Source organism: Numenius arquata, chromosome 6 (genome assembly GCF_964106895.1).
Source record: "Numenius arquata chromosome 6, bNumArq3.hap1.1, whole genome shotgun sequence".
Lineage (NCBI taxonomy): Eukaryota > Metazoa > Chordata > Aves > Charadriiformes > Scolopacidae > Numenius > Numenius arquata.
Genome location: NC_133581.1, coordinates 21,595,844 through 21,622,463, shown reverse-complemented (window position 1 = coordinate 21,622,463; position 26,620 = coordinate 21,595,844). Strand labels below are relative to the sequence as shown.

Here is a 26,620-nt window from a genome sequence, read left to right as displayed (position 1 = left end):
AGCAGCAAAATATTATCCAGACTTTTTTTTTTTTGTCAAGAAGAGGTTCAAAGACTGAAACTCTAACCTGGAGGTGGCTCAAAAAAAGCCTCTTGTTCTTCTTCAATGGGCTCTGTGTCATTGTGTGCTGTCCGCTTGTGCATAGCAAGTGTAGAAATCTGCTTGTATGTTTTCCCACAGTGATTACAGTTATATGGTTTGGAATGAGTATGTACAACATGATGTTTGTATAAACTAGAATACTCTGTAAAACGTTTATCACAACCAGGAACTGTACAGACATAGGGCTTCTCCCCTGTATAGAAAAACAAAAGGGAATAAAGAGAACTTTATCCAGGATGCACAGAAAAAACTGTCAACAAATGCTATTTAGTGACACATCTTCATTACCAACCATACTTCAATTTCAAGGCAACAAGCTCAAAGTTTATCATTGCAGCTTCTCACTCTTTTTTTTTTTTTTTTTTTTTTTTTTTTTTTTTAAGAACTACTGCCAGTAAAAGTTGGGCCCTATTTACTACTTACCAGTCCATCTAAAACATCCTTCTGATGAAGACAGAAGGATACAGCCTGAAAGCTACAATGTCAGTTTGGCATCATATTGAGAATTTTCTTTTATTACTGGAAGCCTCTTCTCCTCAATGATCAGGTATGTTGATACTCTAGCACAATTTCACTTACTTTTGAATCTTTAGGCTCTGAAGAAACCTATAGGAAGCGTATGTTTAAGCAATTATGGTTTCATATAAAAACACCTTTCAGTTAAAAATCAATGAAACAAATGTCCAAATTACATTATAAATTAAAAAGATAATCTGAGATACAAAACGTACCTCTATGAAACTTGTCTGTGCTTCTATAAAACATACAAGACTTTTCCATATTAGAACCTTCGAATTTGTGCCAGTAATTCTGCTCCCTAAGCCTTACAACCAAGTTGGATAAATATTCTCACATCCAGTCTATAAAAAGAAGGTTTTGACCACCGCTGCAGCAGCAAGGAAAACACAGCTGGGATGAAAGGGTGACTCACAGTGGCAAGCCAAAGTCAAGCTCAGACTTGTGCTTTACTGTTATTTATTTAAGAAACAGCTCACAAGGGAGGCAAGCCCCAGAACCATATTAAGGTCTTAGCCCAATGTCCACTGAAGACAGGGTTTTGCATTCATTTTAAAGAACTTTGTAATCAAAGCAAAATTATCCTGCCTTGACAGCAAGGTGGGAAACTTAACTGTTTAACTTGCCTCAGGTGAGGGGAGATGAGGTCCAAACAAAAGTACATATAAATTAAAATAAAGTTCATATGAACATAACTATACCCAATTACAATGCACCAAAACAGTGTTCACAAGGAGAATGACACAGCCTCTCCCAAGCAGATTCCACTTCAAAATGCAAAACATCACTTCTATACCTGTGTGTATTCTCACATGATTCTTATAATTAGTTGCACTGGCAAAAGCTCTTCCACATCCTGGCTCTGTACAGTAATAAGGCCTTTCGCCTGTATGTGTCCTGATGTGAACCTTTCTTATATTGGATGTTGTGAATGACCTGCCACATCCTTCAAATGGACACTTAAAGGGCCTTTCCCCTGAAAAAAAAAAAAGACAAGGTACACATGCAAAAGTTATAAAAGAACAAAAATCCTATGTTACACTTGGACTGAATGTAGGAATCTAAAGCTACCTAATTTGTCTTTGATACCCTCAGTCAGAAATATGATGGACATGCCACTGTGTTCTACTGTTTAGACAAAACTCACAAAATTCAGGAAAATAACACAATCTGTAAGCTAAATTATGAAGCTTTTAAATTAGTACTTTATAATGTATAAAACAGACTCAGTTGCTTGGATTAGCTTCCACATTGTCCATATTTTAACATGTATTTAACACCTCCCCAATTTCATACATACATTATCCAAAACAAGTGTTTTACCATTTGTACATTTGTCAATTGTAATTCATAAAATGGAAAAAATACCTTTATGATTTAGCATATAACCAAGATACAAATGGATTAGTAAAACTCATTATAGAAAGCACTTAACCTTACATGAGAAGAACCAACTTTTTAAAGAGAAACATCCCTGAAACTCAAGTTTCAACCCCCAAAACCAAAGCAATCACACATTAAAATAAACCTATTTGTGTAATACAAATTTAAGCACAATAACTTACATCACTGCACCAAAGCATTTCACCATGAACAACAGATTAAGTCCAGCCCCTGTGTAATACCCAAATACCCCTGACCTTCCAGATCTATCAAAGCACACAGAGGGGGCGAGTGAAGGAGGTTAACTTGGGAGAAGTATGAGCAGCCACCTGACGTGCTGTCCTGTTGTTATTTCACACTTCCTAGAGCTAAGTACATTCCACCCACTTACATTCCACTGCTCACCAAAGAGAAGAATCTGAGAGCAAGAGAGGGCAGATTACTACTACAAGATACAACATTAAGTACTTAGAGACAGAAATAAAAAACAAAGTCCTGATAAAGACATTAATACCATGAAACTCCAAAGTAGTTAGCTCCTTGGCTGAGGAAACTATAATTCACTCCTTAGGACAGCTGTTTCGGGAAGGTTTTTCAGCTTCCTGCCAAGGCAGTGTGTGTATTAAGTTTACACGCCTCAGTGTTGTGTTACCATGGCTCCCCTAATCCTTGCTTCAGCACAGGACCTCAAACCATGCCTGAAAGGAGCAGGGTTGCAGTCAACCCCGCCCGACAACAGACCCTGCATTAGAAACCGAAACAGATTCCTCTTACAGAATGCCCACAAGAATGTCATCCGACCAGTTGGGGTAGCCAGCCTTTTAAGTTTCTAATGTACTTGTTAGAAAAGCGACCTGTTTCCAGGTGACTGAGATTTCTAGCACTAGAAATGCAAAGGAAGTCAGAAGCCTTCAAGCTCTGCCCCACAGCAGCTCTGAGGAGCCATCCACACCAGCTTCTCTGATACTAGAATAGTATGTTTAGGGAAGTCTTGGAGGAATCCGAGGCAAGCATTTGATGGCAACAGAAAGTGAGACTGCGCTGCCATTGAAAGGAAAATTCACTTTTAGCTAAAGCAGGCAGAAAATTAATAAAGTGTTAACCCTGCTCTACATGATAAAGGAATGAAAAGGTTTCAGAGCCATGGCAGACTTGCCTCCACTGGGTGCAGTGTTGCAGCTTGCATAGGGTATGAGCATACACTACTCCATCCATCTACACAAAGGACTTGTTGCAATTTTCTTCTCATTCTTTGGCTTCCTGCAGCTACTTGTAAATCTAAAAAAAGACACCCCTGAACTCTGGTCCCTGGACTGCTGGGAGTCTATGATTGTATTATTAATATTGTTCATATGGATAAATGGTTACATAGGGCTGGCTCAAGTCTTTTATCTCAACTGCTAAATCAGATTAAAGCGATTAAATTATGATACGACTTCTATGGTCATAAAGAAGTAAACAGTCTACAGCTAATAAAGTTGACCATACTGCAGAAGTCTTTCAGTTCATAGCCTGTGCTTGATGTACTACGTAACAATGTCAAAACAGTTCTCTTCTAGAACTGAAAACAGATGACACTTTTATGTCTTCATCCTGATGACTAATTTAACATCATGATAGCACTAATCTCAACATACTGTCTTTGAATACAGAAGTCCAGGAAAGCAGACTTATTTCAATGAAATACTGAATTGTTATAATTTTTATTGCCTGCTTTTATTCCCCCCCACCCCCATTCTTTCCAACCTGAGAAAAACCTATTTCTTTTATTCTTTTTTAATGTCTAAGATTCAGAAAGTTCAGTAGAAAAACTTGTTGGTGTTCTAGCAGGCAAGTTTGGGGTTTTTTTGAGATCTCAGGAGCAAAGGAGACATTGTGCAAACTTGTTTACACATGTGTGCACCCATAGTGTTTTGCAAAGTGTGGTGTATGCTGTCTAGAATTTATTTGTGTTTTGGCATTCAAATTAATCTTTTTAGATAAAATGCAAGATTTCAATTTTTATGCATTTGGGATTTTTAGTAACAGTTGGTTTTCTGTGATTTTTTTTGTTGATTTTTCTGCTGCGAGAAGGGAAATCAGGATAAGAAGCAGCTCAAAAGTATCAACCTTTGTGAAGCTGACATGCAAGTTATCTTGAAGCAGCACAACTTAAGAACACTGATGCCATTTTCTAAAAGGTGAGCTGTATTATTGAGAAGTTCCTTGCTCCATTACAGCTGCAAATGAAACTGTAAAGGCACTAAGTGACTCAGTGAACATGTAAGTGATGCATTATAAAAGTTAGTGCATTTGCAATAGCAGTGTGAATGCTTAAGTGCTTTTTCCAAGGAAAACATGCTAGATTTGCAGCAAATGCTTACCATGCTGAAATGTTGAGCTCATTTGGCTTCAGAAAGAAAATATACACAAGCTGATTTCATAAGTATAAAGTCACAGCATGATCAAACAGGAAAAAAAAACACACCTTAGTGAATTTAAAAAAAAAAAAAAGGAGGGGTGATAATAGTACCTGTGTGGGTTCGGATATGTTTCTGCAGGTCCCCTGAAGTCTTGAATGATTTGGTGCAGTTTTCTTCTGTGCACCGATAAGGCTTTTCACCCGTGTGTGTTCGGACATGACTTTTTAACCCATATCCTGAAGATCAGAAAGGATGTTATAATAGCAGAAACACAAAATTAGGATACTCATAAACCATCACCATCAAAAGCTGTGCTTGCCATTCCAATCAAGAAGCTCCCTGATGAGTAAAATTTGCTCTTTCACTCTTCACAAGCTCTTTATTCTACCATAGAGAGCAGCAGAACTCTAGACACAGTTCATCCTTCCTTTATGAAGAAATTACATCAAACATTAACATTTAACTACTAGCTTATACAAAAATCAGTATTATTAATGAAGTCAGCAGTAAAAGCTCTACGGCTATGCGGGCTCTAAGCTATTCCAATTATTTTAAACTATATTATTAACATCATCCCATGTATACATGCCAGCTGACAGTAGTCATGGACTCTCATTCCCCTTAAGATTACGTTTAGGAACTCATCCTCATCAAAAACTCTACCAGTCTGAAGAGAGCTTTGCATCAGGCTCTCTTGTAAATCATTTTGCAAAGAGCATTTTACCAAGATTTTCCTTTCTGCACTTCCCTGAAAAGATCATGACAGAATACCTGACACAGCCATTTTAGAAAATAAACCTGAATTTTACTTGTGTCCACAAGTGATATATGTATTTCTACAAAATAAAGTCATAGTCCATAAGAAGATGGCACCTGCTTTAGTTTCAGTGTGTTCTCCCTAAAACAGACGAAATTCCTATTTTTGTTGTTTTTGAAAACACAAAGCACGTTCTACCAACCTGAGCATTAATTCATTTTTTACATCTAAAATAAACTCAATTTTATGATTGAACCCAAGAGAGTTCGTAACATTTAAATCAAGAGCATTCAGTACTTAACATGAACTTTATTAAAGGCTAGGATTGCTGAACTACAGTGGTACGTCTCTGATCAAAAATATGGTATTAATAGACAAACAGCTGTTTATAGCCATACATCAGTCTGTTGCAATGGAAGAGAATATTTCATTATGTCGTTCTGAAATCCCTTTACAAACACTATGCAATTAAACTTAGGTGCAGTCCCTTAAGTATGGTTGTTTCCCTTTTGAGCTTTCTCACCAGCATTTCTTTTCCTTGTTTCTAGTCAAAGAAATAATATTAAATATATTAGATCAGTTGAAGTTATTTTGAAAACACTTTTTTTAAAAAAAGAACCTAACTTTTCTAAGCATCATACTGATTTACATTCAAAGAAAAAGAATAAATTTGAAACAAGTTTTGCTCTTTCACTTTCTTCCCTGTTTCATTCTTCATAATTGCATTTTGCATGATCAAATTAAATCTCAGGGAAAGCATCATTTATGAACAGCGTAGTCTGCATGAAACATAGACTTCACTTAATGACAAATGTCACTGTGATACAAATTCAATAAAGAACACTTAAAACAGCATCTTCCATCAAAGTTCTTTTCAAATTTGGAACAGAAGATCAAGTATTTACCTCTAACCAACAGGTTCAGCTTATTATCAGCTTATTTAACTTATGCTATTAGTTTCATGTTAAGAAAGGCCTATTTTTTCAACATAAAAATCTGTCTGTAGCATGACAGGTGAAGAGTTAGGGATGATGTCAAGTGTTTCACTTCATTCCTCCTTCAGTAACTAAGAGTTAAATACTCTGTCCTTTCTATATGGAGAAGAGAAGGCTCCAGGGAGACCTCATAGCAGCCTACCAATATCTGAAGGGAGCCTACAGGAGAGCTGGAGAGGGACTCTTTGTCAGGAAGTGTAGTGACAGGACAAGGGGTAATGGTTTTAAATTGGAAGAGGGAGATTTAGATTAGATATTAGAAAGAAATTCTTTACTGTGAGGGTGGTGAAGCACTCAACAGGTTGCCCAGGGAGGTTGTGGATGCCCCATCTCTGGAAGTGTTTAAGGCCAGGCTGGATGGGGCTTTGAGCAACCTGGTCTAGTGGAGGTGTCCCTGCCCACGGCAGGGGGGTTGGAAGTTGATGATCTTTAAGGTCCCTTCCAACTCTAACCATTCTATGATTCTCTATGCTACGCTAGCTGAAATGATGGCTTTATTTTTGCAGTTCTCCCAACCAAGTTCTTCACTTACCAGTTTTAAAAAGGCAATTTTAAAAAATAAGTTAAAGAACTTATTCGAAACAGAGACAAACACTAACAAGCAGGAGGAGCTAGTCCACAAAAGATTACCTGTTGCAAAAGCTTTGCCACATCCAGGATGTTCACACTGATATGGTCTGTCTCCAGTGTGTGACCTTTCATGCACCTGTCAAGACATCCAATACACCGACTTAATGAAATGTTGCATCTGTTTACTTTGACAAAGAAATAGTTCATTCTCAAAGACAATATATTTTATTTCTCTTCCTAAGATTCACACTTGTCTTCTTTTTAAATCAGTGATAAAAAAAAAATAAAAATATTTTCCCTAAAACTAAAGATGTCTCTTTCCAAGGTCTAAACTGATCTTTTCAGTCAGTTTTGCAAAAAACAGTTCTGTAAATATATGCAGAGTTGCCATCATGCAACTACACTACAGTATGCAAACATGCCTCAGAGCCTACTCTGATTTTTGACTCCACTGAGAGCTTCTAAGGATCCCCTTCTGTTGCATGAAACCTCTAAAGCAAAGACACCATTTTAACACAAGATCCATAGAGTCAATTAGTCACTGACTCCAGAGCATTTTGTCAGCGACAAGGCAGCACTGCAAGGAGTTTACCTCATTGACAAGTGATTACCTCAGCCTAAACCGGAATGTGAACAGCTCTACACCCTTACTGTTTCAGTAATTCCTTTACTTAATTTAAAAAGAGAGAGAATTAAGGAGTTGCCACCTGTAAAGAAAAAATATGTTCAAGCCTTTCCCCTTGAATCTTGGATTGTTTTGAAGGTTTAGACTTTGTATTTTGATGGTAATTTGTTTTAAAAATTGGAATTTTTGCATGCATACACATAAATTAGATAAAATGAACACTGGATTTCAGAGTTTCTGTGACATTGCTAGTAGAAACTATCTCAACAAGAGATTTCGTACATGCTGGCAATATAGGAGCCTAACATGATACCACACCTGCGTCTACCCTGATCTGAAAGGCAAATGAGTAACATTTAGAGTCACCACTTTTTCTTTATCATTCAAGTTACAGCGCACGTGGTTTATGTTACATTAACAAAGAATATATTTTTGTAGTCAGTGACTACAGTCTGCTAGATGTTTAGTTTTCAAAGAGAGCCTCGTCTCGGAACACTATGCAAAATCATCTGAGTATCTGGGAAAAAAAATTACTGTAGGATCAACCCAATAAACATTTGACAAACCAACATCATTGTGATTGGGTCTCTGTTACTTTTAACCACATAATCTGTCCAAGAAGAGTCATGCCTGGAAACTAACAACGGTCATTTTATATCTCATCACCTTAAGATGGTGAGCTGTTGTATACAGTTTTCCACAGCCATCGTAATCACAGCGAAAAGCTTTCTCTCCACTCTGCTGAGATTTTGCAGTCACTCTTGTTCCATGTCCTTGCAAGACAATCTTAAATTGAAAAAAAAAACACAAACAAAAACAAACAAAACCAAACCACCATTAAAAAAAAACCCACAGTGGATCAGAAAAGTCACATACTTTCTTTTGCCATGAAGTCAGAGCTGATGCTGACAGGTTTCCCCTTGCTGTGCCATGTGTTTCTTAGTCCTCAATAAATAAACTAAAAATAAGTAACTGAAAAGCATACGTTCTGATGAAAGGAAAGAGAGAAACTGTAAAACATATTCACTTGTAGCTAGCAAATTTAAAAGCATGCATTAATTAGCCAAATAACAAGAAAGTAAAAAATAAGTTGAAATATAAGTCCAGTGGTAAGATGACCAAATTAGTAGACAGAAAAAGCTTAGATTACATCTAAGGCACTGGATCCTTTGCTAAGGGAGATTAGCCATAAATTAGACCACCTTCAAAGATAAGTTCATGCAAAGGCCAAACAATAATTAAATACACTTATAATGAGCACTTTTTGAAAATAAAGGAAAGCATTTTGTACTTTGTCAGTGATGCATGTGTTTTGAGCAAACTAAGTGGAGCAATTTGAGCTAGGTTCTACTCTCCTTTCTGGCATCACACAACAGGAGAATATAAAGGACAGCTTTGCGATGCAACTTAAACCCCTTTTAAAGGCTTCTTCATACAGTAAGATGCAAGAAACATTCATACAGACTGAAGAAAGTCCACCACTAAACCACATCACTAAGCACCACATCTATCCGTCTTAAATATCTCCAGGGATGGTGACTCAACCACTTCACCGGGCAGCCTATTCCATCGCTTGATAACCCTTTTGGTGAAGAAATTTTTCCTAACAACCATCTTAAACTTCCCCCAGAGCAATTTGAGGCTGTTTCCTCTCATCCTATTAATTGTTACTTGGCAGAAGAGACTGACCCCCACCTCGCTACAGTCTCCTTGCAGGTAGTTGTAGAGAGCGATAAGGTCTCCCCTCAGCCTCCTTTCTACAGGCTAAACAATTCCAGCTCCCTCAGCTGCTCCTCAGAAGTCCAGACCCCTCACAAGCTTCATTGCCCTTCTTTGGACATGCTCCAGTACCTCAGTGTCCCTCCTGTAGTGAGGGGCCCAAAACTGAACATGGTATTTGAGGTGTGGCATCACCAGTGCCAAGTACAAAGGGAAAACCACTTCCCTAGTGCTGCTGGCCACACCATTTCTGATACAAGCCAGGATGCTGTTGGCCTTCTTGGCCACCTGGGCATACTCAGTTCATATTCAGCCAGCTGTTGATCAATACCCTCAGGTCATTTTTTGCCAGGCAGGTTTCCAGCCACTCTTCCCCAAGCCTGTAGCATTGCGTGGGGTTGTTGTGACCCAAGTGCAGGACCCAGCACTTGGCCTTGTTGAACCCCATCCCATTGGCCTCAGTCCATTGATCCAGCCTGTCCAGATCCCTCTGTACAGCCTTCCTACCCTCAGGCAGATCAACACTCTTGCCCAACTTGGTGTCATCTGCAAACTTTCTGATGGTGCACTCAATCCCCTTATCCAGATCATTGATAAAGATATTAAACAGAACAGTTTCTCCAGGAGAATGCTATGGGAAACAGTGTCGAAGGCTTTACTAAAGTCTAGGTTGACAACATCCACAGCCTTTACCTCATCCACTAAGCGGGTCACCTTGTCATAGAAGATCACATTAGTCAAGCAGGACCTGCCTTTCATAAACCCATGCTGACTAGGCCTGATTGCCTGGTTGTCCTGTATATGCTGAGTGATGGCACTCAAGATGATCTGCTTTACAACCTTCCACAGCACTGAGGTCAGACTGACAGGCCTGTAGTTCCCCAGATCCTCCTTCCGGCCCTTCTTGTAGATGGGCATCACATTTGCTATCCTCCAGTCAGCTGGGACCTGGCTCACCTCCCTGGTTAGCCAGGACTGCTGATAAATGATTCAAAGTGGCTTGATGAGCATTTCCAACAGCTCCCTTGGTAGCCTTGGGTGGATCCCATCCGGCCCCATAGACTTGTGTGTGTCTAAGTGGTGAAGCAGCTCGCTAACCATTTCCCCTTGGATTATGAGGGTTTCATTCCGCTCCCCATCCCTGTATTCCTGCGCAAGAGGCTGGGAACCCAGATAATAACTGATCTTACTATTGAAGACTGAGGCAAAGAAGGCATTAAATACCTCAGCCTTCTCCTCATCCTTATAGATAACACACTCTAAAGAAACTAAAAAATTCAGATGTTAGGAGGCACAAAATCGGATAGCAAATAAAGTACATTTATAATAATGCAAATCTTGTTGAGAGGAATTGTGTCCTGCAAAATACTTTTAGACAAAATAAAAAAACCCAATAAATTTAAAAGAAAATGCAAATGCACCCCGAGTTCAGACAGGAGAACAACAAAGGTAACAAAGATCTCAGATAAGATTTTTATATTGTATACATACAAACTTCAGTCATATGATTCTGCTTTTAATATGAACAGATGGGTATGACAGGTTTGAAAGCAAATAGTGTGTAATATCCATTTGGTCACACATAGTCCTTTGTTTTCACATGTAGAAAACACAAAGAGGTTTTATGCTTTTTTTCCTTTGGTGAAAAACCTAACTGCATGCAAGTTTGAATGACCATTTAGCAGCATGACATCTGTTCTGTTCTTGTGTTACCTGTGGACTTAAAAAGTTTATAAATATACACTTATTTAATACTATCTAAATATAAGACTATTTTATCCCAAGTAATAGATTATTTCAGAATGAGCTACAAGTAGGTAACTACTTCCATCAAAATATAATCACGATTAAGATTTTCCATAGATAATTGATAGCTTTGGACCCTTCAGTTGCCCAACTGAAGTCACCTTATAGGCGTCAGAATTTGAGGCTAAGCCTCAATAGCTTTTGAAACATCGGATTTTTTTTTTTTTTTTTTTTTTTGGAACATATAATGCTCCATAAGATTGGCACATTTCCATATGGCATATATGTTGCCATACTTTGTTTTGGGGCTAAGGCTGAAATCAACACGTAACTGGATACCAGTTACAGGTCATTTTGCTTAATAGGCTCTCCAGGTAAAACCAGCCAAGGTCTTATCTTACTCTTTCCTGAATTTTGCATTTTGTTGGAGTGGTATCCCTGTTCAAACCTAAAAGTGTGCAAAACCTCAGAAGGTCTTGATTTCATTTCAAGGAATATATTCCAATACCATAAATAATGCATGTATTAGCTATTCTCTCACAGTCACGCCACACAGGCAAGAATGGAGTGTCTGCGGCTTTAAATATTGTGGGACCTAGCTTTTAAAAAGATTAAGAATAGAGAATTCTGAGGTAACTCTCAGAGGTGAGCCTTTAATTGCTCCTTCCACAGATACTGTATCTTACCTTGCAAGATACATTTCCTCCTTGTCTAGTTCATTGTATCTTAAATTAAACAAAAAGAAGAAAACAGGGCTTCTCTAACCAAACCTTTCTCAATGCAATGACTTTTCTGGTTTTGATTTTGTCATTTGAACATGTGAGGGTATTGGGGTTTTATTATTATTTTTGTTGTTGGTTATAATTCCTTGAAGCCCAGAATATGTTTTGCTTTGTCTTTTCCTTTAATAAAATGTTATGATGACAAATACCACTCTCCTTACATAATTTTATGGATCCCAGGTAAAAAAGCTTGATACTTAATAAGCTGCATCTGTATTTTCCATTGCTCTTTGAACTTTTAAGTTAATATTTTCACATTGAAAAAGCTTTTATATTTCTATGTGCCAACAATATCAATACAGAGAAAGAAATGGAAGTACTTTTCTGCTTCTTAAGTGTTCACTAGGAGCAACACTTATCTACTGATTACTTACAAACCCCACAATACGAGTCAGGGACTCTTAAGAGGTCAAGTGGAATCAAAATAAGTCACCAGAGAAAGAACAGTTCCAGACGTATACCTGCAATTGTCTCTCTTGAGAAGAAAATAATTGAGTCAGCATTCCTTCTGCTTTAAGGATGATAAAAGCTCAGTTCATTCTCTGGAAAAGAGCAACTGAAATACTATACCCTTACCGATTAGATACTCGGGTCAGCTTGAAAAATCTTAGAAATCCAACATAATTTTAATTACCTTTTAACAGAAAAAAAACAACCAGTAAGTATTAGAAGATCTTTTTAAAATCCTGTGAAAGGATCTTGTACAAAGTGAGAAATATGACCTATCTGTATAGGTTTGAGATCTAAAATTCCTGAAGGGTAGCAGCAGACCCTGGTTGATGGCTACGCAGGACTACCTATCATGCATGTTTCTGGGCAGAGAAGACAGAAGAAAAAGATATACTTAATTATTTTGTATTGGGCTACATACCTGCATTTTTTTATCTTGTTCATTTTCACCTATCATTCCTGTGCCACTAACACTGTCGTTTCCATCAATAGACACCTGAAAAATAAAGTTGAAACGGGAAAAAAATTTACAGGCTATTTTTATTCATCTGAAAAATAGAGGATTGCAGACAGATCCTGAGGGCTTATTATTTCATAGCTCTCTAGCTCCCCCTTGAAACATGGTTATTCTGTCGTATGTTAGTTTACATGAGAATCACCACTTGTAGCACCTGCATTGTAGAATAAGTACAGTGAGCATCTCAAAGTTGTCTTAAAACAAGGCAGGAAAAACTACAAGAACCAAGTATGTTAAATTAACAGACTGACAAAAGAATTAAAATAAATTGATAACTTTAAAAATACCGAGTTCTGACAGAAAATGAAACAAAACAAAACGCTTACTTCTTTTATAATAGGGTATATCTCTCACTCCCTGTTAAGCAGGATTTACTTGTTTTGAACAGCACAACTCCTTTGGAACCAAAATACCTAAGACAATGTGTTACATCTCAATTTGAAATAGTCAAATTACAAGAGCTAAGCAAAGACTTGTGTATTGTTTCATAGGCTTATTTTTAAAACCAGTGTACAGGAGGAGGAAGGTATTGGTGCTTTCCAGGAAGCTTATAAGAATATTTGAAAGAGTATTAGACATTAATTTGAAATTTTTATTTAAATAAAAATTATAATTGCACAGTTTACAAAACCACCACAAAAACTCTCTCACAACATGAACTCAAAGAACAGTATCTTATTATTCACTGTAGAAAAAACTACTTTAAAGTATACTTTACATAGTTTCCTATTCCTTAATTGCTTCTGTATTGAACACAGGCATTCACAATACCCTCTGCATCCATTACACTCAAGGCTGAGATCAATGCACCTAAATCTAGCCTAAGTGATTTTATTCTTTAAAATAGTTTGGCAGGAACCCTACCTCAGCAGGTCTGCTTATGCCCTTTCACTAAGGAGGTCATAGCAGGCTCCTGAGAACATTAATGGTTGTGTAAATTACCTTGCTCAAAGCATCAGCTACCAACATTGCACTTGGGGACTGAAGATTAACTTGTCCCATAATTGGTTTTCAGACAGTATTGTCTTTCTAAATTAGACAATTGTGAGCAATATACTTTTGGAAACTTTGAGCTAAAACAGTGAAGAGGAAAGTGCCCAAGCAGAGGCAAGCTTACATTACAGAGAGGCTGCAAAGAGAGTCTGCAAGCAGGTAATTCTGAGGTGTTTTTTTTTTTTTTTAAAAAAAAAAAGAAACAACAGCCATTTTGGGACCTTCTCCTGCAGAAGTTTTGAAGGGAGGGGAGAGAACCTGCACAGAAAGTAGACTTGAATCACTTCAGCCGGAAGGTCCTGTTGTTGGTCAAGAAAGGAACTGCTGACGTGAAATTAAAAGTTTCAATGGATCAACAAATGATCCAAACGGAATGTGTGTGCATGTGTGTAGGTATACACATATCCCAGGAACTGTACTTTCCAGTACCTGGGATGTTGCAAGAAAACAGCTTATGGAAGAAAAGTACGTGTTATAACCTCTTCACAATTCCATTACATATCTTCTGACTATGTTCACTGAGAGTGACGATCTCCTTTTTTCTTGGTTGCTTTGGGAGGAAAGTGGCATTGACTTAGCCCAAAATTAAGAGGACTCTGGTTCAGTCTTTGCATGTGCTCTGCAAGGTGTGGAAAAGTAGTACTATGTCTAAAGGAGAAGCAAGGGACAATGAAAATTGTACATGTTCCACTACTTTCAGTGAACTTCTTTGCTGTCTTCTTGGATCTCTTTGTATGAACTCTTTTACAGTTTCTACACTGATCTCAGGCAGCCTACGGATCTTTTCTATTTCTGCCTGTTACATAGGTCACGGGAACAGAGAAAACCGCCATTCTCGAAATCCGCCTTTAAAATTTTCTTCACCCTTGAAGGTTTTATCTTCAAAACTTGAAAAATTAACAAAAAAAAGCAAGACACCCAATTTTAAGCCTCTTTTAGCAGCATGAGGAGAATTCTGGAAGGATTCCAAGGAAGATCTTTGAGTTCTTCCTAAAAGACGGTCTTAGATTCTAAAGAAAGATTGTCTGCCTTCAACTAAGAACACCTATACTGAGTCAAACTAAAGGTCAATCTAGTGCACCATTTTGTTTCCAACAGTAACCAGTAGCAGATGCTACAGAAGACTAAATGAACAGACCAAGCATATAGTTATGCATTCCCAGAAATATTCTTCCAACCTCCAAGCAATTTGTGGCTTTGGAGCTTCCTGAACTAGAAGTCACATGTTTCTACCTAACAGCCCTAGATACATTTTTCTTCTATGAACTTACCTAATTACTCTTTGAATCCAGGGACATATTAGCATCCACAACATCCTACAAGCAGTGCCATGGCTATAATCTTGTACTGCTTGAAAAAGTATTCTTCCCTTGTTTTTCTTGAACTTGTCACCCGAGTACTTCATCTGCTCTTTCATAGAATCAAAGAATGGTTTGGGTTGGAAGGGACCTTAAAGATCATCAAGTTCCAACCCCCCTGCCATGGGCAGCGACACCTCCCACTAGAGCAGGTTGCTCAAAGGCCCATCCAGCCTGGTCTTGAATACTTCCAGGGATGGGGCATCCACAGTTTCTGTGGGCAACCTGGTCCAGTGCCTCACCACCAGTTCTTACACTGGTAAAGACAACAAGAAGTCACTATTCCTCTCTACGCCACTTAGAATTTTATAAAATTCTATCATATACTTACCTTATGTATTTCACATTTGCTCATCATTGTTGCCCCTTCCTATACCTTTTTCAATGTTCCTATACCATTGCCTTACTATGAAGCATATGCAGACATGAAATAGAATTACAAAATCACATTTCTCCTTTAAGAGAAAGACAGTTATGACAATTAAGCTATTAATTGCTTTTGTATGTAAATCAGGTGCAATACTTGGAAACTCACTTCTACTGACTTTCCCTGAGAGGTTCTAACAGTACCTTTCAGAATAAGGTCCTGGGATGAAAGCTTAAAGAAAATAAATATAATTATTCCTAGACACACACAATTACACCACAGAAAACAAATTCACATTACAGAATTAAAACACACGTGTTGAGGTAAATAGGACAAAAATGCAAATTTATTTGCATTTCTTCTGCTTCTTCTTCACCTTCTCAAAACAAACTTATAATAAATTATGATCAATATAGCTCCTTGTTAAGAAGGACAAAGTTATGATTGATTTAAAACTAAATTAAACAGTAGCTAGGGAATGTGTAGAAGCTTGTCACTACAGCTCAGCTAACCTTGGATTACCTTTTATTTTATGAAATGTTAAGGCATAGCCAAACACAACACAATCTGACTGGCTCTCTTAGGATCTCTTCAATTGTAACAGAAGCATAATGGAAAGAACAGTGTATAAACCATTTAATTATCCTAACTGGCCTTCTCCCAAAATTTGACAACTGTCAGTGACACTAGAGGACAGCTTTTAAAATTAGTTCTAGTCTTTTTCTAGAGCAATACAAGCACTGATGGCAATCATCCAGCAACTGGGACACTGCTAAACTGTAAAGCTGTAGAAGTTGCACTGCCCATTATTATATCATGCTGTACAGAAGTCCACTAAAGTGGACAACATGAATTTTGAGCATCATACTACATTTTACTATTGAAAGTATGTATCAAAGAAGTTTTTTCCAAACTCAGTAACTGTCTAATTGTCTATTTTACACTTCATAACATGCATTGTCCTTGCCCAGTACACTGAGCCCTACTCTTCCCAATACATGAAAAAAAAATATAAAAAAATCCAGCAATAGCGCCTGAACAAGAATGATTTAACTTTGTCCTTTCCAACTAGCGTCCCCTCAAGAAGCTCCTTTCCAATGTTATATTTTTAAGAAAATTAGTGTTTCGTTGTCTAAATAATTTTCCAGATCAGTCTGACTCCACATCATTTCAGTGTTTTCTTTTGTTCTTTTTATGCAACACTACACACTGGAGTTCCTCATGAGAGTGAAGCACTGTCGTAACAAGCTGGTGTCCTCTCTAAGAGTCTGAAGACTCTCTTAATTATAATTTAAATTCTTAGATCACAATTGGCTTTTGCTGACAAATGTGATGCTACATTAAAACGTTATGGATAGAGAAAATGTCTTTCAGTATACCTTGGCTGCATATTGCTCCAAAGCACTGATGGTATCTGGGTCAATGGCAGCATCTCCTGTGTGAAGACCTGCCACGGTGCCATCAGCCTGAATGGCTAAAATGGTATCCGACTGTGGCATTTGCACCGTGTGGTGAATGTAGGCTGTAGTTCCATCCTCCAGCTGGACTGCTTGTAATGCACTCTGGTCGTAACTGTCTGTGAAATAATATTACAAAGTGTTAGGAAATAAAAGGAATAACAACATCTATGTGTTACACGGAAAACTACTGCTGTTTAGGAAATGTCTCCTGAAGTCTATCTATACACAAAATATATAAGAAATATAACCACTCGTATACTAGAAATATAAACACTGAAAATATTACTATGAATAGCACTGATTTTTTTTTTTTTCCAAGGCAATGCTTCCCATAACTTTATTTCTGCACACTTATAAACGTGCAAAACCAATTTTATATTGGCCTAGCTTTATTTACAAAGCAAACCAGGAACTCAAATATGCTTTCTATTGCATATCCACTCACAATACAACATAAATAATATAACACATGTACTGATGAGAGTACTTCAGATTCTTAAGTCTGATCATTTTAAGAACAGAATCATGTCAATATGCAAAAGAAACACATAAAACATAGGATGACTTTTAAGGAAGAAATTTTTTATTATATTCTCTCCTCTTAGTATTGTTGATTGAAGAATTTAATTCTTGTCACACTAGTTTAAACAGACTTAAAATATCTACTTGTTCACATTTTGTAGAGAAGCGGTACTATTTCCAAGACTAGTGTAACCACCTTCTGCAGAAATCTAAGTTATCATTTAAAATAAATATGTTTGCGTTCTTGACTGTCAGCTGTCACATTTTCTACCCTACTACCTAATGGCAAAACCAATAGTATGATCTTAAAATTTTAAGTCAATCTCTACATTCTTTAGTTCAAGAGGGATCCATTGGTTGATTCTTACCTGCTTTCTCTTCTCATTTTCACATGCAGTTATTGCTGAAATCTGCATAAAGGCTTACATTATCTACTAACGTGACAAATACTTACTTTAATGTGATCCTGGCCTAAAAAAAAGTGAAATACACTGGTCTATTTATAACTGTTATATGAGGCCCAAATAAGGAACCGAACCAGTCTCATTTCAACAATTTCCAGATGTCACAAAGTAAAAGCAACAAGTAGTCTACACTAAATGATGTCATAGTCATTTATACCATATTCTATACTGCTGAGGTTCTCTTGAACTCTAAATGGAAAAAATCCCACTACAAAAAAATAAATTACCTTTTGAGGTGTGATGAATAAATGCTGTAGTGCCATCTTCCAGCTGAACCGCTTGCCCATCTTCCAGACGCAAGCTGTCCCCTGTTTGGAAGAAAGAATTACAATGCTTCAACAATAGTTTGAAAAATCCAGTAGTTGGAAAGATTAAACACTGAATACAATGTGTTCATTGTAGAATTACAAAATACCTAGGATCTCTTCACAACTGTTTTCCATTTAAATAAGAAATCAAGCTACTATAATAACCGTTAATTACTTAGTATTAATATTTATCAGTAATATATTATTTTAGAATATATTTCTTGTATTATTACACTTACTGCTTTTAGGCATGGGTACATGTTGAACATAAGCAGCAGAACCATCTTCTAATTGAATCACTTGGCCATCCATTAATTTACCATCTGAAATGCACAATTAGCATTCTTAAAAACATTCTGTATGACACATCACAGTTTAAAAACACAGTTCGTACTTTCTGGACTAAAATATCAATAAAATATCACAGAGAAAACATGTTTGGTAAAGACTAAGCAGAGTATGGCTATACAGAGGTTTTCAGATTCTAGGATTAAAAAAAAAATGGAAAAGGCCTGATGACCTATCCAGTAGGCAGAATAGTGATATTTGAGTTTGAAGTGTAAAGATTATCTCACTTTTGTTTGACTTACGTTCTGCATTTGACACCTGCATCTTATTAGTAGCAGACTTAAATATTTATTTTAAAGTATTACTGTAACACCTGTAATTCCCAGCTGGAATTGGAACTTCATAACCATTGTACAGATTTTGCCTCACATTACAATGCACAGGTGTTTACAATCTAAAAACAGGGTAAAAAAGGAGCATACAATTTCAATACCAATCAACTCCTAGTCATTTACCTACCTTTAGAATTGTGCTGTATGTAAGCAGTGGAGCCATCAGCAAGGGTAACTGCTTGCAAACTTACACCTTCCATGTTTTCTAAGTTGTCACCATCTAGTGAGGAAAAAAGTTCGTATGCACTATTACCAGCATCAAACCCTAAAAATCACAACTTAACCACCTCCACAAATGACCACATCCCCTTAAAGCGTAATGATTTCAAATAATAATAGGAAATAGCTCTTATTCACGAGTCTTAGAGTTTTATCTGAATTTCAAACAGAAAAGACACAATAATGTAGAGATAATTTAACCTGAAGGTTCACCTTGCACAGCTACTGCTTCTGTTAGACAGAGAGTCACGTGCTGGGCCTCCATTCCTCCTCCAGAAAATTCAGTCATTCCCTGAGAGTCTCGATTTATCTGAGCTAATAACATTGTCTACCTAGAAAGAAAGTATTCGCAAAACATAGACAGATAATTTAAATACAGAACCAGAACTGGTTAAATACAACCCAAGCTTAATTCAATTTTTATACAGCTGCTACAGAAGAAAAAACTTACTTGAAGTTGGTAAATATTATTACCACAGTTAACTAAGCTATTAAGAACTTCATGTTGCAGTTAATAAATTGAAGTGCATCAACCACATTTAGATTTCAGTTAAATATAAATTATTCAAAAAAATATATAAATAATAATGGACGGTATAAGTAATTATATCTTTTTGTCCCCAGAATTAAAATAAAGCTAACAATTCCCTACAGTCACCAATGACAACAGCAAGGCTTTAACTATAAAAATTAAACATCTCTCCAGTGCCACTATCACTCGCTGGGAAATACACACTTCATTAGTAAGTCTGATGGAATGATCCAACTATTTCCCTAAACCTTCCAGGAAGGTTTCTATTTTAAAAAAATCTGTCCTTGAAAATCATGAAGTATCTCATGATACAATATATTAATATAAGACTACAGGTTGGTGATTGGTGAGTGACAGTCAAAACTCTGCACGTATCTGATTGAACCAGATACAGCCGTGCCTTTGGATACTAATTTTTCACCCAGGACATTTTTCAATATGGGTGATTAAGAAGTCTACTGAATCTGAAAGGCTATTACTAATTATCAGTATTACCAGATTAAGAAGCTGTAAAGGAAACACATAACATTGCTTTTTCCTAACTCAGATGTTGGCTTTCACCACAGGATGAAAAAAAACCAAAACCAAAGAACAACCAAAAAAGAGTCACCAAGTTCTGCGAGCCCTTTAGTTAATGTAACACATGCGTCAATGTGAATGAAAGGAAAAAAGAAAAAAGTTTCACATGGAACAGCAACCTAGGCATTAAAGCAACTTTCCCCCCAGCCCAACCTCAAGAAGTCAAGAGTTCTTCTTACAATAAGCAGTTCAGTAATCTCACAAAAAGGTTACAGATAAACAATCGAATCTTTTAATCTTACTATGGTTCTCTGATCTGCTGTTTTGTAATTCAAGGCTGAGAGGAATGATCTAGGTTTTTTAATTTACTTATGATTATATTTCTAAATAACTATATTTACCTCTACAATCCAGAAATCTGCCCTTGAATGAGCAACTCATCAATGATCTCAAAGACCAATGAGAAACTCGTGCTTATGTCCATACTAAAGAATAACGAAAGTAAAATTAGACCGTTTAGGTAGTGCAGCATGCCTGCAGTATTTAATCAGTTCAGTACACTAATTTAGTAGTTGAAAATTATACCCAAGCAATATTTTTCAAATACATCAAAGTGACTTTGAACCAGACTCTATTTCCTAGAGAGGCAGGCAGCTACCTATGATTCTTAGTCTCAGCTGAGAAAAAGCTGACCCGCACCCAGCTGCTGCAGCTCTCCTGCTTTCGCCGTCTGAAGTGCTTTAACCCGAGCTATACACAAAGCAAATGTGCCACTACAGTCCAAGGCCCGCTAACTTTTAATGGGATGTTATACCAAGTGCCCACAGTTACTCCTGAAGCTGGACCTGGAGCCTAAACCACCTTAGTTTGCTTAACTGTTAAGAGCCCATCTATATTCCTGTAATAGAGAATTTGAACATTGAACAACTCTGAGCATCAAAAAGAAGATATAGTTAAGATAGAACCCAAAATTTAATTCAAAAGACGTGTGAGATTTTTTAACACCCAAGATGAGAAATTCTTGTTCCCAGCATCATTTTCAAGAAAATAAGCTTTTCTAGAAAATAAGGTCTCTAAAAGAGATGTAATACAACAGAAAAAGAGACGGTGCAGAAAAGCCATCTAGACTAAATGCAGACAACTGCGAAGTCCTGAAAGAGTCAGAGCAGAACCAGTTGCTTAAAGGGTCAATGGCTGTTCTGGAAGAAAAAGACATCTAATGCAAGATAAATTAAAGGACCACAGGAGCAAAAGTTTTGTTTAAATTATTTTACAGTTTGTTATTATAGTGTGGCTGATTAATAGTTATCACACTGAAAAAAAAAAAGTAATCAGTGAACTGCTGCACACAGCAGAACGTTCACTACTTTCTTCTATTGCAGATGATCTAGATGATAATGTGCTGTAACTTCACACACACTGTGTTGCTGTCTTCTCCCAATTACGACTCCTTTAAAATGATTCCTTCCAATATATTCTCTTCCCAATCCTTTGTCCTCTCACTATCTTCTTATCCCCAGCTCCATCCCTTCCCCTTGAAGTACCAGTTTTGTTCTTCAGCCAGTCCTATCATGGTACCAAATTTCCAGCACATCCCTCTTCCCAAGTATAATCACATCCTTCTTGTCAAAATAATCTAAAATACTCCCATGTCCACACCAATTCATTCTGCAACTAGTCTCTTACTGCTGGTCTGCTCTACATGTCCGTCGCACCGTTGTCACCTTCCTGCCTCTTTGTCTCAAGATGGTTCACGTTCAGACCCATCTTAGAAGCACACCCCTTGTAATGGAGGACCCTCCCTAACAGCAAAACCCCAGCTTTCACACACTCTGGTGATGCAGCAATTTTGCTCTGTTACTCTGCTGTGCGGGGAGGACCACCCTCAACCGAAAGTGGATATACTGCTCCCTTTCAGCCGCTCTTCTTCCTCTCCAGTGGAGAAGACAGGCTAACCAGATAGCGCTATGAGCTCTGAGGAAGAGGATGGGGAAAGACCTGAAGACAATGTAAAAAGTTGGACTACGTTGTACAGAAATGGGTCAGGCTATCACGGAGATATTGCTGCCACAGCATTACTTACTTTTTTTTTTCCCTTTCTGTAACAGTGGTCAAATACAGGAACAGATTGCGAAGAAAGGTTATGGACTCTCCATTCTTGTAGGCGTTCAAGACAACTAGACATAGCCCTGGGCAACCTGGTCTAATCAGACCTGCCTTGACCAGGGCTGGACCAGGTAACCTCTGGAGGTCCCTTCCTGTTCTACGGTAATCTAATCATTTTGATATTGCATACATTTAAAACATTATCACCATGCTGTTGGTGTATCATCCACCCCGCATATCTAGTCTCCTACCATATTTTTATTTGTCTTGTGGTTTTTTTTTTAAACCAGTCTGTTCTCATCAAACTCAAGCCTCTTCCCTTACCTCAGCTTTAGCCAGTCTTACGCCCGCTTTTCTGCAAATCAGTTATATGCTGCTTTCTTCTCAGCTTCCAGCAAATTTGTCTTCATCCTTCTTCCAATCCGAATCTCACCAGCATCTTTCCCTAATCCATCTCATTGCTTTTATTTCTGTGCATTTACATCATTGAGCTTTTTCATTAAACCTCCTATTTGCTAGGAATTTTCTCAGCAAAAACCCGAGAGAGAAGGATTTCCTTTACGCACTTCAAATATTGCACCTCAATAGCTAAAAAGCAGCTGAAAACATCCATTTTTATGAAAATACATGAACTCTGGGGTGTAGCCTGCATAGCTGCTCAACAAGTATGCACTGTATTCTGCATGATCTCAAGTGCTGTCCTACAGAAAAGACACCAAGTACAGGCTGAGTCATGAGGTACTCACTGAAGTGAAAACTTGAGACTTGACTTTGTGAACTCTTGCAAGTCTTCGCAGGTCATATGCAAGTTGCAGTTTTCAAAGGCATGTTAACGATGATATTTGTGAAGACTTCAGCACGGGCAGCAATTCATATTGCATTCCTGAAATGATTAGTCACTGAAATACTCCTATGTATACTCTCTGTGCAGAGAAAATCTTACCATTCTTTAAGATGGTCAAAATACTTCCCACAAAAAAATCAGCCTGAGACAGAAAATATTTAGACTGAACTGAAAACAGTGTCTGATAGAAGCAACAGCCAGCCACAAGAACTGATGCTGAAGTAAGTCTCACACTGTTACAAAGCAAAAGCAGTGAATTAGTGATGCACGTTGCTGACTTTTATTATGCTTTTTGACAAAAGCTGCACCAGCCATGTAAACCCCCAGTAGAACACTGACAGATAAAATATGCTATCCAGCAGGGTACATAGGTGCAATTTTTCATTAACACCCCCACCCCCAAATTCTCTGACCAGTAAAAACTGTAAACTCAAGTATGCTTTAAATTCTCAACACTCAGAAACCAGAGGGATGGCGGGGGGAGAAAGGAGGGAATTGGTTAAAAAGATAGGATTTTTCATGAAGACTTCATCAAATTGCCTATCTAGAGAACACCTCCTTTATTTTTTCCTCCACTAATACCCAAATAGAACCTTTTGGATGATGTCACTCAGTTTGGAGAAAAGATGCAATGATAAAAGAGAAGCTTTTATGTAAACTCACTCTAGCAACTGGAAACAGAAGTCTCCGTTGAAAACCAAGAATTAAACAACTAAGAGACAGCAGGTAGGATTTAAGCAGCTGAAAAGAAAAGCAAGAGCTGGTAGAGGATGCTGCCATGGAGCAGAAAGTGGGTTTGGGGCACTAGGGAAACGTGGCAGCTGAGAACAGCATGAGGAGACCCCATGTAGTATAAAACGTGGCAAATAACAGCTGCAAAATAGCAGGAATTTCCCATTTAAAGGATGACTACACCACTGTACGGGTGGACAAAGGAAAAAACCTGCAGTGACATTAGCAGAAACTCCTTAGAGAAAAAAAGATGATGCTTAGACGATGATTAACAGGAAACGGAATAAAGTTTGTAATAGCAGTCATGGAAGAAAACTCAGGGTTATAAAATGCAATCTAGAATGTACAGGAAGACAGACAGACAGGAAAAAAAAACTACTCCAGACATTCAGCAACCTTGTGATTGTCCACCCTCCTTGCACAGGCAGCACTGAGAAGTTTGAAATAATACCCATTAATTTCATTTTAAAATAAACATCACTTGTTTTTAATACACTTCTAAATAATGTACAAAATTGGAGTAATTTTATAAAACTTATAAAAATAACAAATAAAAAACAATCCAGAAAAGTAAAATGGCAAGTGAAACATAACCCCACAATACGGAAACTTTCATTAAGGAATTTTAGGAAACTGCATTCCCACATTTGACAAAGTTGGATCCCAAAATCAGTTCAAGTATGTCAGCACAGTAACAAAATTAAGGTTTTTCTGAATTAAGTACTGACTGCGTTACGGTCTTTAACCACTGATATGACTGCAAATATTAGCAATTTCACAAAACTAGTCTGATCAACAAGTATTTGTGAAAAATTAAAAAACTAGTACATACAATTAATATTCTGGTTAAATACACTTCAACTGGTAATTAATATGCATCACATCCTTCTGGGTCTTGGTGCAAAAAATGATTGACAGACTGAAAAACTGACTAGTCCAGACAAAGCTTTTTTTAGAGGACCCAAGTGTATAGCTTACTAATTACATAAAGTCATTTGACAGCTGGAAGCTCAGAAATAAAAACAAAGCCTAAGTAAGACTCTCTAAAATCCTACTTCTGTTACCATATGTACCTGTATGATAATCTTTTCCAGTATGACACCAGAAATCTGTAGAAGGGTCAGAAATGAAATCTAGATCCTGTGGATGCTTTGATCAAATGTTTTAACAGATGAGACGTGGATTTCTTTCTTCACCAACAGCCCTTACCTTTTCCAGTATTTTACCATTGCACTGAAACAATGATTTCATGCTATCATCTGTCAGGCTGACTTTTAGTGAATAAACATAACAAACTACTTAATATTAGGCATTTCTAAATTTCAATGTGCTTTCTCCTATAATCTTAACTTTTTTTACTTTACTTTTTCCAGTCTCTGGTAAAGGCAGGCAGAACATAATTAAGTAGCAGTTTCCACTACATTAATCATCCACTGTATGAAGCAGAAACAAGGCTGGAATACAGAACAAAAACCTCTGCTAAAGAGTCTGGTAACAATAGTTGGATTCAGATAGAGGGATAAGATATGCAATTTAATAGCAAATTACACAATTGTTTTCTAGACAGCAAGAAGCACTGAAAATTATGAACCATGGGTCTAACCCTGGCCCTGGAGAAGAACCTAATCAAGACTGACAGCACTGCCAACTGCATAAGCATGATGCATATACTCCGAATGGCAGGACAGCTAACTTGCAGAGACTCATGTTGCCCAAAGCTGAGGTTTGCAGTCAAATTCAAGGCTCCTTTTTATTCTTTTTGCAGTATTTCAACCTTTCTGTTCCACTAGATACATACTGATTATAATGCAGTTCAAGATTAATTCACTGCCACAGACTGATATCACTTCAGAAATAATACATAAATGCAAGACCAAATTTATCACTGCCACAACCAAGCACAACTCTTATGACTTTAGTGTGAGCAGTGAGAACCACATTTAGCCTCATATACTTAATGTTCCAGCAGTCTTTTTCCCCCAAAGTCATCACTATATATACAGTCTACATTGTGAATCCCATCTACAGAATGTTAAAAGTGTTGTCAGAGATCCATGCTTGCATTTTATAGAAAAGAATAATTGGATTAGCCAGTGTAAATACAAGATTATGCATGTGTGTAATTTCACACTGTGGGAGTGCTGAGGATGCTATGATTTTCAAATGTATGCCACTTAAAAAAAAAACAGGCAGATCAGAGAGCCACCCACCAAGTCCTACACATGTGGTGAAGACTCAGGTTGACCCCAAATATGACTGCTAACTTCACGTGTTTCTTGAACATATTAGAGAAGAAATTACTGGTTAATCAATAGAGGTTAGAGTAGTGCATCAGTGTATTAACTGCCAGCAGTGCTGACAGAGAGGTAATTAAACTCATGCTGCAGCTCGGGGACAAGCACTTCAGCAGCAAATGCTTAGTTCAATGATCGCATTTACCTTGGGTGGCACTATTACAGCAGCACTGCTTCTATGTAACTACCCCAATGACCAGCATGGCTTCCTAAAACAGAGATTTGAAAACAGATTGGGGAGTCTTCCAAGAGACCTGATTCCAAAAATCCTGCATGAAAGGTAACAAGTAATTGAGATCCATACAGCACTGTTTGCAGAGGTACAGAAACTGGAATTCTGAAAGCTTTAATAAAGTACAAGAATGTATACTAATGCACCTGGTCAATGACCAATGCACTAATGAGACATTAGAATTAGTACATTGCTGACTAGATTTAGCATGAGAAAGGGCCATATCATCTGTAAAAAATATCAAATTCAAATATGAGCGAAAACACCTATGCATCACTTGGAATACTTGTGAGTGTGCATGCAATGGCTTGCAGGCATACTGTGACAGGAATGATGTAAACTCACCTACCAAAAGAAGCCAGCAGGTTTCTCTGAACACAGTCTTCCTTGCTCAAAGGCTAAGACACATTTCTTCTTTCCTGGCCA

At 37.5% G+C, this 26,620-nt stretch overlaps 1 protein-coding gene across 3 annotated transcripts in view; it reads right to left on the bottom strand.

Moving 5' to 3' along the window:
• The window catches only part of ZNF143 (zinc finger protein 143), a 40,332-nt gene that overhangs the window by 8,847 nt on the left and 4,865 nt on the right, over nt 1-26,620 (bottom strand). Inside the window, exons 2-12 of one of the 3 annotated variants that reach the window (XM_074148543.1) lie at nt 19,149-19,267; nt 18,844-18,936; nt 18,276-18,359; nt 17,956-18,036; nt 16,662-16,858; nt 12,469-12,543; nt 8,017-8,136; nt 6,786-6,861; nt 4,514-4,639; nt 1,415-1,594; nt 68-295 (exon numbers count right to left, since the gene is read on the bottom strand). In XM_074148543.1, coding sequence (XP_074004644.1) covers nt 68-295; nt 1,415-1,594; nt 4,514-4,639; nt 6,786-6,861; nt 8,017-8,136; nt 12,469-12,543; nt 16,662-16,858; nt 17,956-18,036; nt 18,276-18,359; nt 18,844-18,936; nt 19,149-19,260 — 1,372 coding nt within the window. In that variant the 5' untranslated portion in view covers nt 19,261-19,267. Of the gene's footprint in view, nt 1-67; nt 296-1,414; nt 1,595-4,513; nt 4,640-6,785; nt 6,862-8,016; nt 8,137-12,468; nt 12,544-16,661; nt 16,859-17,955; nt 18,041-18,275; nt 18,360-18,843; nt 18,937-19,148; nt 19,268-26,620 lie in introns of those variants that run through there. The other 2 variants (XM_074148541.1, XM_074148544.1) reach the window with 2 other exon arrangements.